The 13,708-nt window shown below is 36.2% G+C and overlaps 1 protein-coding gene across 4 annotated transcripts in view; it reads left to right on the top strand.

Annotated features, from left to right (window-relative positions):
- The window catches only part of sh3kbp1 (SH3-domain kinase binding protein 1), a 106,239-nt gene that overhangs the window by 22,424 nt on the left and 70,107 nt on the right, over positions 1–13,708 (top strand). For all 4 annotated transcript variants that reach the window (XM_056450446.1, XM_056450445.1, XM_056450447.1 and 1 more), the window contains exon 2: positions 2,557–2,714. In XM_056450446.1, the coding sequence (XP_056306421.1) occupies positions 2,557–2,714 (158 nt within the window). The remainder of the gene's footprint in view (positions 1–2,556; positions 2,715–13,708) is intronic.

The raw sequence follows: 13,708 nt of genomic DNA, 5'->3' as shown, positions 1-13,708 counted from the left end.
GAATGACCTCATGCAAACACACAATTCAGTTCAAACCCGCAGAGAGTCACAAAGCTCGGAAGATGACATTCTCGTCCTGCTCTTATCTTGCAAAAAATTAGCACCTTTACAGTTCACTAGAGTTCGAAAAGCTTTTCTTTAGTATTATAAGCTACTACATGCAAATATCTTGTCACTTTAATTTCTCGGTTCCCTGTTTTTTTCTCTTTTGCTCTCCTTCCTGCCTTGATCTCACCTAGAGGAAATCATGATGCTTTGCTAATGCTCCAGGGGCCTGTCAGCTCTTATCCTGGCAGAAGGGCTCATGTCTTACACTTGCTGTCTCTATAAATGTTTTATTGCTGTAATTATATGATTATGTGATAAAAGATTTGAAATTATGATATTGCCAAACCATACAAGATCATGCAGTGTGAATTTTCTATGCCACTAGTGGCACTACATACAAATCCAATCAAAATAATTCTCATGAAAGTGATTGCACTAACAATTTTCTCCAAGAGGACAATAAAATGGGCAAAAAATCCCTTATAATGAAGAAAATCTCCAGAATGGTGTAGAAAATTAGCTATTTTGAATTTGAGACTATATAAAAAGCTCCCAAAACACCCTATAATCACTTAGCAACACCCTAGACACAACTCAGAACACTCAGATGCAGAGACATGTCCAAACACCTTAGTATCTTCATAACAGTGTAACCCAATTTGAATTACTGAGCAATATCCTAGAAATAACACAAAATTGTCTAAAATCATCTAGCAACGTCCTAGAATATCAAGAACAGCATGTGATTGTCATGCGCATTTGTTAGTATACTGATTCTGAAATCAGCAGTAAATGTCTAGCATGGGTTTCCAGAAAAAGCAGGGCACTACCAAGCTTTGCAAAAAATTGCATGCCATATAATAATTTATATTCACAAAATAAACAAAATCTCGCAAGTCAGCCTTTTATGTTATCATGGTCATGTGTTTATTAATACAGTTGAATCAATGAAAGCAGTTAAATCTTCGGTTTATTCACCAACTGATTTTCTGTGCAAATCGCAAGAGCTCTGGCCTCTGGCCTTCAGTGTAGATTTACTACTACTTAATCAATAGTACTATTACAAAATTAAAATCACCAGTACTAGATTAAGATTATTAGTATGACGTACTTACTATGACATCACCATACTTTCCCCACAAGATGTTTTTATGTCGATTTATTGTTCAGGCCTATTATCTATACACTGAAAACCTTCAAGGGCATTCTAGAATCACCTAGCAACACCCTAGAAACCGTCCATAATACCATATAGTTACCTTACATGCTTTGGAAACCATTTAGACCACACTAGAGACATCTAGAAACACTGTAGACACAATTCAGAACACATAAATGCATAGAAACATGCTAAAAACAATCCAAACACCATCAAAATCGCTGACAGCCATCTAAAACCCGTTTGAATTATGTGCAGTATCCTAGGAATCTATAAAATCATCTAAAAACACCCTAGAAAACATCCAGAACACTCTACAAGCATATATCACTACCTTAAAACCCAGAACACTACACATCATGTTACATATAGATTCAGTAAAAGCCATTGAGACTGTTCTAGAATCACCCATCAGCGTCATAAACACTCAGAAATAAAGGTACGCAAGCTGTCACTTTTCAAAAGGTACAAATTTGTACCTAAAAGGCCCATATTAATACCTCAAGGGAAGATAGTGTATTAGTACCTAAAAAGTACAAAAGTGTTTCTCTTAATTTTTTTAGGTACTAACATATACCTTTGAGGTACCAATATGGACCCTTTAAGTACAAATGTGTACCTTTTGAAAAGGTACCACCCCAGTGACCGCTCGCGTACCTTTATTTCTGAGAGTGTAGGATGCACCCAGAACATCCTATGTTCATTTAGACCACTCTAGAATCACCTAACAGCGCCATAGACACCATCTAGAACAACATATAGTATCTATAAATGACCTGGAAACCATTTAGACCACTCTAGAATCACCTAGCAACACCAAAGAAACAATCTAGAATACCAAATAGTAACCAAAAATGACTTGGAAACCATTTAGACCACACTAAAATCACCTAACAACACCCTAGACACCATCTAGAACAACATATACTGTAGTACCTATAAATGACCTGAAAACCATTTAGACCACTCTAGAATCACCCAACAACACCCTAGGCACCATCTAGAACAACATATAGTGTAGTACCTATAAATAACCTGGAAACCATATACTGTAGACCACTCTAGAATCATCTAACAACACCCTAGACACCATCTAGAACAACATATAGTACCTTTAAATGACCAAACTTTTTTTTAAAAAGGAAAACATGGCAACTACTCAGTATGGCATTTTTACATTAAAATAAATAGATCATCTTGGTTTCATTAGGGATGTAAACAGATCCACCAGAGCTTGCTTTTTTCATTGAATGCAGAAAGTTTGTCTCTCAGAGAGTGATCCTGTATATCCTGCTTCCTCTGTGTAAACGTGACCTCTAAATCTCTCCATCTGCTTTCCTCTTTTTCAGTGGAGGCCATTGTGGAGTTTGATTACCAGTCCCAGCACGATGACGAGTTGACCATCGCTGTCGGTGACATCATCAGTAACATCAGGAAGGATGAGGGCGGCTGGTGGGAGGGAGAGCTGGATGGTCGGAGGGGGCTTTTCCCTGACAACTTCGTCCGGGTAAGTGCTGAATTCAGCATGGGCCCTTTTGACCTCTCACTGCAGGAAGAGCAAATGGATTTAGTGGGATACTGAATGCAGGATATTCATTCTCTTTGTCTTCGTTTGACATTACCAAGCTATCAACACTTTAACCAGAGTGAGTGTGTTTGTGGTACGGCTGAGAGATGGAGCAGTCTTTTTTTCACACTTCTGGCATTTTTCACTCTTTTGGCAAGTTCCAGTATGTACTGTATCTTGGTTAGGGCAGCAGAATTGATCATTTCAGCATCAACATCTCAGTGTGTGCACTTCTGCAGGATGGTAAGTAGGGTTAAGTATTGTTTGGGGTTATTTTGATAAAAACTACTTTTAAAATGGTACCAGTGCCAAAACGATGCCTCAACCGATACTTTTAAGCCACAAAATTATGGTGGATGATTCTAGAAAAAAAATAGTTTGAACCATTTTAATTGAACAATATAATTAAAGTTTAAAGCATACATCAATTCATATTTTATATATTTGAATTGAACTGCATTAATATATTTCTTTTGATCATTTGTTTATTAGCATGAATTTAAGATTTGCATTATGCAATTAACATCACATTAGCTTTCTACTAACCTGTAGAAAAGCTGTTATCAAAATTAGGACACACTTTTTTCTAGGGTTGGGGCTTGTGACTACGTTTACATGGACATCAGTAATCTAGTGATTTACCTTAATCTGATTAAGACAATAATAAGATTAAGGTGTTTACATGAGTTGCTTTTTTAATGTTTCTTTTATGATCCTATTTTCATGTTATAGCACATAGATTGATTAACGTCACCACACTATCCACATTTCCTTGTTAATTTTTCGACTTTAACTGCAGTTCAGCAATTTCACTTTCATGCAGTAACATTTTGTTCATGCCCGTCACAAACTGAGGTATTGGATGAGAATATGAAGTAAGGACTAGTGAAGAATTTGATACTTCTAGCCAAATGGAAAGAAAAAAACCTCTGCATATCGTGACGCAGGTGTCTGTGGTCCTTTAAGGTAATCAAAATTCGCTGTTTACATGGTGGACTCTTAATTAGAGCATTGTCTTAATCATAATAAAATCGGAGTACTGGTGTCTATGTAAACGTACTTAATCTATAAGTGCCAAATGATGTCGCAAGCTGTTAAAGAAAGTGCATTCATCTGCCTTTAAGTTTAGTCCATGTGCGCTCAAATGTTTTGTTACTTTTGACGTGTTTCCCCCCTTACACACAACTTTTGTAAGGCATTGACGTTGCTGTGTCAGAGTCCTTGCTTTTTCATGTTAAGCAGCAAGAACAAACACCTTACATTGTCAACGGTGTCCGTAACCCTCAAAGTTTTTTAGAATTAAATGTTAAGGGATGGTGTGACACAACGCATGTGTGCCTTTGATGTACCCCTTGATGCTTGCATGTGGCACCGAAACTAGACACTGAAATTCATACTCTGATTCGGTCCGGTGCATACCAGTTACACAGCCATTATGGCACCGGGTTTTGGTTCCCAACCCTAATGGTAAGTATGATAAGTATGGATCATAGTTATTTAAAACATTACAAAAGTTTCCCATTACAAATGTATTATGTTATATTTATCAAAGGACATAAAATCATTTCTGACATGTTCACACAAAAATATTAAGTAATGTTCTCATGTTCTGATGTTATGTTTTCGTAATAATATGTTTACTAAGCAGTATATCTGCATATTGTAATTGATTTAATATCGGTATACTGTACTTTTCGAGGGCGACGCGGTGGCGCAGTAGGTAGTGCTGTCGCCTCACAGCAAAAAGGTCGCTTGTTCGAGCCTCGGCTGGGTCAGTTGGCGTTTATGTGTGGAGTTTACATGTTCTCCCCGCATTCGCAAGGGTTTCCTCCTGGTGCTTCTGTTTCAAAGTCCAAAAACATGTGGTATTGGTGAATTGGGTAAGCTAAAATTGTCCGTAGTGCATGTGTGTGAATGAGAGTGTGTAAGTGTTTCCCAGTGATGGGTTTACATAAAAAGTACGTTAAAACATTAACTGTATAATAAATGGATATATCGCCAGGCATTAGTGTGTACAGTATGTTTGTTGAGCTGTACTCAGCAGGCCATTATGAATGCTGACTGTCAGTTGATGGTGAGGTTGTATGTGTGTATGCATGTGTGTATGCGTACACTTACTGGAAGAGTATTGGTCACATTGAGCTGCAGCACTGCAGGCTAGTGTTAATTTGGAGAGAAAGAGTGAGCGAGCTTCTCTTTGAGTTGTACACTGTCTTTCTCTTTCTCTCCAGTCCACCAGTACATCAGGGGTGAATTACCGCAGGAAAACCTGTGAACTCCATCAGCAGATTGTCATGAGCTCAGGTGTCCATGTATGCTTGTTAGCACTGTAGGGATACAAACCTGTTAGCACCAATAAGGCATGATACGTGACTTGCTGGGAGAATTCACAGTATTTCCTGGTAGTTCTCATTGTGTGCTTTTTTTGTTTTGTTTTTACTGTAAACACACCCGTCAACAAGTAATTCCAATAATGTAAGCGTGAACATCAGTTACAATAATGAGTTTGGTAGAAATGCTCATAAATGAACTGCAAATCGTTTAGACCACTCTATATTCACCTAGCAACACCCTAAAAACCATCTAGAATATCATGTAGAACCTATTAATGACCGAGAAACCATTTAGACCACTCTAGAATCACATAGCAACACCATAGAACCATCTAGAATACTATATAGAATCTATTAATTTTTAGTACCTAAAAAGTACAAAAGTTTTCCTCTTAATATTTTTAGGTACTAACATATACTTTTGAGGTACCAATATGGACCCTTTAAGTACAAATTTGTACCTTTTGAAAAGTTACCACCCCAGTGACAGCTCACGTACCTTTATTTCTGAGAGTGTAGGATGCACCCAGAACATCCTATGTTCATTTAGACCACTCTAGAATCACATAACAGCACCATAGACACCATCTAGAACAACATATAGTATCTATAAATGACCTAGAAACAATTTAGACCACTCTAGAATCACATAGCAACACCATAGAAACCTACTAGAGTACCATATAGAACCTATTAATGACATACACACTATTTAGACCACTGTATCATAACCTAGCAACACCCTAGAAACCATCTAGAATACCATATAGAACCTAGCAATGACATAGAAACCATTTAGACCACTGTATAATCACCTAGCAACACCCTAGACATAATCTAGAATACCATATAGAACCTATTAATGACCTAGAAACCATTTAGACCACTCTAGACTCACCTAGCAACACCATAGAAACCATCTAGAATACCATATAAAACCTATTAATGACCTAGAAATCATTTAGACCACTCTAGAATCACCTAGCAACACCCTAGATATCATCTAGAATACCATCTAGAACCTATAAATAACATAGAAATCATTTAGACCACTTTAGAATCACCTAGCAACACCCTAGAAACCTACTAGAATACCATATAGAACCTAGAAATGACCTAGAAATCATTTAGACCACTCTAGAATCACATAGTAACACACTAGAAACCATCTAGAATACCATCTAGTACCCATAAATCACCTGGAAACCATTTAGACCACCCTAGAATTGCCTAGCAACACTCTAGAAACAGCCCAGAATATTTATTTATGAAAAGCAAGACTATAAAAACATGGCAACCACCCAGGACACAATCTGTAGGGATGCAAAGCTGTTAGCACCAATAAGCCATGATACAAGACTCACTGGGAGAATTCACAGTATTTTCTGGTTCAGTTCTCATTGTGTGCTTTCTTTTTACTGTAAACACAGCCGTCAACAAGTAATTCCAGTAATGTAAGTGTGAACATCAGTGACAATAATGAGTTTGGCAGAAATGTGCATAAGTCTTTTGTGTTTGTAGTTTTTTGTGAGTTATTTTATGACCCTGTTAGAGAGAAGTTTATTTTCTTGTTCTCCTGAATTGCCAACGCTTCATTTGTTCATTAAGAAAAGCAGCTTGTGAAAATGAAAGCATGTGAGGTTTAACTTTTCTAAGAGTTGTGAAGGAACTGTTTTTCTAAAAAACAATTGAATTACTTTAGGGATTTTTGGTCTTTATTTTTATAACAGCATACTGAAAACTAGGCTTGTGACTATAGAGTAATAGATTTTTTTATATAGACTCATTCATTCTTTCATTCATTTTCCTTCGGCTTAGTCCCTTATTTATCAGCAGTCATCATAGCGAAATGAACCACCAACTATTCCAGCATATGTTTTATGCATCAGATGGCCTTCCAGCTGCAGCCCACTACTGGGAAACACCCATACACTCGCACACACTCATACACAACGGCCAATTTTTGTTTGCCAAAATCTCCTACACCACATGTCTTGGGACTGTGGCAAAAACCAGAGCACGCAGAGGAAACCCACGCGAACATGGAGAGAACATGCAAACTTTACTTTAATTTCTTTATTGTCCACGAGTGGAACTTTATCTTTGGCTTCACCACACAAACACATCAGCATTCACATTACACATATCACAAAAAACAGGCAACACAAGTACATCCAATGTCATCACATTTTACAGACACAGAATCACACACAGAAATGCCAACTGGCGCAGCCGGAACTCAAACCAGTGACATTCTTGCTGTGAGGTTACAGTGCTAACCCCTGAGCCACCATGCCACCCCACAGATTTTCATTGTGTGATAAATTGCTGAAGTTTTTGTCAAGGTATATGGCATTATCATGATATTGACCTAAGCTGCAAAAAATCAGGTATATTCACGAAACAGGTATTCTAACAGGTATACTCTCAAAAATGCTTGCTTTATTGTTTATACATGTTCAGAGTAAATACATATTTCAACAAAAATAAATTGCAAAAGGATTGTGAAGTACAATAGGTAACAATTGCAATAAAGTCTCATTAGTAAATGTTAGTTAATGGACTAAAATCAACAGTGACAAAATGCCAAATTTATTACAGTTACTATGTTAATATTAGTTAAAATACAATTGCATTTTGTTAGTTGTTAAATCCATGTAATAAAACGATTACAACTTGTAATCAGATTACCATATTAGACATTTAATAAGAAATTAACAAAAACTACTGTTAACTATCGGAGACTTATTTCAGTGTTAATGAGCAATTGTCCTATTAATAATCACTGAATTTTCAGGCAATATTTCTGAATGTAGTTGGCCAGATTAACATCCCAAAATATTCATGTTTGATCTATTAAGCTAACAAATTGAGTCCCAAGCATTATTAAAAAGCACTAATAAATAATTACAAAGATAAATAAATATTTTGAAGAATTTTGAAGTTTCCATGATATCGATATTGTAGATGTTTGTTGTCACGATATGTTGAATTATTGAATATTATTGTCCTAAGTCTACTAAGTCTTTTGAATCATGAAGACACAAGTGAGTTGTTTTTCAATCTCAATTATAGTCTCAAATCACTTGACTAAAATTTAAGTCAGAAAAATATTAAAATGGCATATGCAGGGTTGAAATATTCTTGAACGATGATAGAGATGAGTTGTTGAAACAACATTTTGAATTGACGCATTTGACTCAAACAACTTTTTTTTGCTACCTTTTTGATGTGTGGAAGAAAATTTATTACAAAGTTGGATGACTATTTTTTGGAAACATCCAAAATAAAACTAAAAATTGCTTTACAGGATCATCAATGTTATGTTAGTCTTTTGTCTTCTTTTAGTCTTTACTCATTAAAATATGCTTATGCAAATTAATGCATGAGGTTTTACTTTAATCCAAAAAATATATGAACTATTTTAGGGATTTTTCTGTAAAAGCCCTCTCGAAACTGTGAGCTCACACTTTCAATTTGAGTGTTTTGACTTCTCAAGTCTCAAGTTAAATGAATACGAGCCTTAATTTAGTCTCTGATCACTTTACAACTATTATTTTAAATAGATAATCGTTTTATTTGCCATAAAGAGACTTTGTGCAATAGTGAGTATGCGGAGGAACTTTTAATTTGTCAGTTACCTGGGTCAAGTGCTTCCAATGAACTGTCTGTAGTTTCAAAATCGGCGCGTTTAAGGTCTGTTTTCTTTAAAAATCGGCGATCTCCACTGCCTTACTGATATCCGATAAAAAGTGGGTCGCAGAATGTACACGAAGCACTGTTTTAAACTACATTTTCCACACTATGTCTTTAAAATATTAACATTTATTTTACCCCGGTATATTCAATGGAGCTTCTATGCTAGCCTGCTAAATCTGACGGGCGCATGCGTGTAAATGGCTTTTCATATCATTTTATGCTTGAGCAACTAAATGAATGCCGAAGTCTATTTAAGTAATTATATTTAAATTATCAATGCTGTAAAAGGAACCGTATAAAATGGAAAAAAAAAGTCACATTAACCGTTCACCTGAAGTTTATCAGTTTGGGAAGAAACACTAGCTCTGCATATACTCTATGTTTTTGAGTGATAATACAAACCACGCATTAAATTGATTCATTTGATTCAAGTAAATAAATTCATGAACCAAATGATTCATTTCTGCTTTTCTGTTATATCTAAAAGTAAAGATTGCAAAAAAATTTAAGAAACGTAATGGCTAATTGGTTTGCTTTAGTCTTTGCTTTCGTCTGTCTGCTCTTTAAGATGTTTTCATGTAAATGAAAGCATGTGAAATTGTACTTGACGATAGCCAGGAATATGTTAAAACTATTGTAATACCATATGGACAAAAACGTTAAGTTGAGAAACCAAATTCTTTTTTGAACAAAAATTATTTATTCAATCCACATAAATGAATTAAGCCCAATACATTAAGATTTTTGCAGCTTTTTGTTGTATGAGATTGTAAATGTAGAGGTCAAATATGTTTTTAGTCTTCTTTTATCATGGTTCATTAAGATGCTAATGTATAGTAAATAAAAGCATTATCATGTTTTTTTGGAAGTCATTTGAAGTATGAACATAGTTGAAACTGTACTTTCTTGATGTTTCGCAATTGATTAAACAGCACAAGATGTGTGCTGGTTTTTAATTTGACCCCACAATCTGTAAACCTGTAAACGATGCAGTTTACAGAGTGATATTGAGAGTCTCTGCAGCTTTGTGAAGTCATTTCCTTCTCTATGGTTCGTGGAAGAGGGAAATTCAGACTTCCTCTCATGCCACTGGGGAGGGTTGATGCTTAACACTGAGACTGTATAAAGAGTCAACCGGTGCAATGTAAACACGCACAGTCTTCACAGCTTGAGCATGACCGATTTCAGATAGAACTCATTCTTACGACACTAAAACAATAATCATCAAGATATTCATTGAAATAATGTGTTAGATTTTCTTAATAATGTGCTTAAATGTTCTTAATTATAAGCTTAATTAAAAGGAAATCTTTGCTGGTGAAGTTCAACCACAAACAAAACTAAAAAAAAGGCTTCAACCAAAAAAAAGGATTTGCTATATATTAATGTTTTTTTTTTCATATACAGAAAAAACTATTGTTGTGTTGTGGGGCTCATTGTCCTCCATGAAATTGCTAGCCAATGTGTGTTTAACTCTGCAGAGGAACCACATGTTGCAAGACGAGCTTCTGATAAACATTTGCATTCTTTTTGCTATACAGCAGAATAAGAGACACAAATCCTGCAGCAGAAAACCTCCACTAAACCATGACACTTCCTCCTTTCAGTGACTTCTTAGCACACTTTGTGTTCAGTTTTTCTCCGGTTTGATGACAAGCGTAATGTTTCCCATTGGACCCAATTAGATTAAACTTGCTTTCACCACTGAAGTGAACTTTGGACTAGTTCTCTGTCCACACAACATACTCCTCAGCATAGGTCAAACTAGTGTTGTGTTTATTTCTGCTGATTAAGGTTTGGTCACCGCAGGGCTTTCAGTCAAAATTCTATTAAATGTCAGGACACTACATTCAGAGATACAGATCCTTATTCTGTTCAGCACTGAACTGATGATCAATTCTACCTGGTGAAAGTGTTAAACCAGCTGCCCATTGAGATTCTCCATGTTATTCTGTCCTCTACATCAACCAGCCATTTTGGCGGACTTGAAGGAGATTATGACAATTTTCAAAGGTCTGATTTTAGGTTTTCTGATGTACATGAGGAATCAGGATATATGTAAGTCATGAAATATGCTCCTAAAAAAGCTATTTTACCAACACAGGCTCATTGTAAAAATCCACCCTGGTGTTCATTTTTGAGAATCGACAAATATGTGCTTACGGGCATGTATTGCTACATTTTGTGTCTAAAACCGCATGCTACGGGGCGACAACGCTGAGTGATTACTTCAGTATTACCTCCAGCTTTTCCGGCGTGACTGATTTTTCCAGTAGCTCGCTGCATATGGGGTCAGACTTGGAAGGTGGAGGGGAACAGACCGTGGTTCGAGTCCAATGAATGACATTTCCACAAACCCAGTAAAATGAATGAAACCCAAAAAAAAGCACATGAGTTTGCGTTAAAAGCACGCTGCCGTGATGGATTACTCTTCAAGTTTGACTTTGAAAACACTTATCGGTTGGGTTTAGGGAAGTGGGTGTGTGGTTTAGTCGATATCAAGCTGATATATTCTGTACAAGTTGACCGGCTTCTTTCGAAGACACACCCAAGAAATATTCACTGTAATTACCACAACAGCCTCTGGTGAATTCACGAGAAATTACACGTATGAGAAAAAGTGCCACAGTAATGTATTTGAGATTGTCAAAAATGCACACAGCGCCCTCTAGTGGATTTGTGAAAAGAAAAACTGCTAGAAATTGTAGTCCAGGGTCAACAAAGGCTCATTGCGAAAACATACCGCTATATACATTTCTGGAGAGCACAAATTATGTAGCCAGAATTAGGTATGGCTGCATTTCATCTTTAAAGCGAACGCTACTGGATTTAGGGCGGTGGGTGTGTGGATGAGACGATATCAAGCTAATATATTCGGCACAAGTCGACTGGCTTCTCTCAAGGATGTGTATTAGAAAGGCGTTAATATTCACAATCATGTCCACAGTGGCCTCTGGAGGATTTACGAGAAATGACACGTATTAAGAAAACTGCCACAGTAACATAATTGAGATTGTCAGAAATGCACACGGCACCCTCTAGTGTATTTGTGAAAAGAAAAACTGCAAGAAAATGTAGTTCAGGGTCAACATAGGCTCACTGTGAGCCTATCAACGTATCGCTATATACATTTCTGGAGAGCACAAATTATGTAGCCAGAAGTACGTATGGCTGCATTTCGTCTTTAAAATGAACGCTACCGGGTTAAGGGCAGTGGTGTGTTGTGGGTCAGACAATATCAACCTGATATATTCTGCTCAAGTCAATGGGCTTCTCTCAAGGACGCATATTAGAATGACCTTAATATTTACAGTAATGTCCACAGCGTCCTCTGGTGGATTTACGAGAAATTACATGTATGAAAAGTGACAGTAACGTATTTGAGATTGTCAAAAACGCACACAGCAACCTCTAGTGGATTTGTGAAAAGAAAAACTGCAAGAAAATGTAGTCCAGGGTATATATTTGTCATATTTTGCAAGATGTAGCTGTCAACGTAAAGGGTTTTATTTACCTTTAAATATTTTGTTGTTTTTTTTGTGTAAAAAACACAAAACTCAAAACACAGGAAAAGAAAGTAGACATTAATGACTGTATTATTACATTTATTCCACTGCCAAAAAGTTCTGAGTGTGTTGACGAGTGTATTTTTTACTTGTTTACTGCTGCAATATGCATATTGCATTATATCAGCATGCTAAATAATTGAGCTTGCCAAATAAATAGCTTTAGAGTAGCATTTTTATTCACCCCTACACTCACATATTGCATAGTATTTCTTCAAAAATGGATGATAATGAGTGTTTACACATCTAAGCCCATTTTCAGAACAATAACACTAATGTAAACAGCAGATTTTAGCTGTATATTAGCGATTCTCTGTGCCTGCACACTGAAGCAGGGCCGGTTTTGTTACGTTCTCTCTGTGGGTTTGGATTGTGCTGAGTTCAGGGGATCAGTAAAACGATTTGTGAGTCATATTTCCACCTGAACAGCTTTGAGCACACACATATCATGCAGCTTGCAGTGGTCTTGGAGGACCCGAGCGAGGTGGAACATTTGCAGTTATGTGTGTTTACACTAATGTAAGTTATCACCATGTTCAGGGTTCAGCAGCTTGATGACCTTAAACATACTGGGCTAAAACAAGAAGTGTGAAAGTGAGCCAGTGTGCTTGTTTATTTTGAGGAGTTTAAGTGCTTCAGTGTTGATCTTTATACCTGACCACATAAATGAGTAGTCAGAGGTATAAATTCAGTCTTGTGTTTTTTAGTCACTGCATCACATTCTGAGTTTATTCCATGATGATACTAATTCCAGGCAGAGACATTTTTGTTTTCTGCTTTTTTTAGAAAAACTTTTGAAAGTTTCATATGCAAATTATTTATTTGACGTAAAATATAGTTAAAAAACAGTAATATGTGAGACAGTTTAATATCACATTTCTATATTTATTTCTGTGTTGGTTCATTTTAAGCTTAATTTTTAGCATGATTACTGCAGACTTCTTTTTTATATAAATTTTTGTAATATTAATGTAACATTTTATTGCAATTTTAATGGGGTTTCTCAACACAGACTTTTAGTTTCAGTCAGCCAGCCCCTGGGCCTCCAGTCAATTGTCAAGCCATACAAAATGGTTGCGTTTAAGATCAGATTTCTTTAAAAAAAACAATGATTCTTCACTACCTGGCTGAGATACAATATAAAGTGGGTATCAGTCCAAACAAGAAGCACTGCATTAAATTATATTTTTCCACGCCATGTCTTTAAAATATGGAAATTTATTTTACCCAGTATTTTCAATAGAATTTTTGCGCTAGCTCGCAACCAATGACGGCGCCTGCGTTTAAACAGTCTCTTTTTATGCTTTAACAACCAAATGAATGCTTAAGTCTATTT

Source organism: Danio aesculapii, chromosome 24 (genome assembly GCF_903798145.1).
Source record: "Danio aesculapii chromosome 24, fDanAes4.1, whole genome shotgun sequence".
In the NCBI taxonomy this organism is placed as follows: Eukaryota; Metazoa; Chordata; class Actinopteri; order Cypriniformes; family Danionidae; genus Danio; species Danio aesculapii.
The sequence above is the reverse complement of the archived record's forward strand: the minus strand, read 5'-3'. Positions and strand labels throughout refer to the sequence as shown.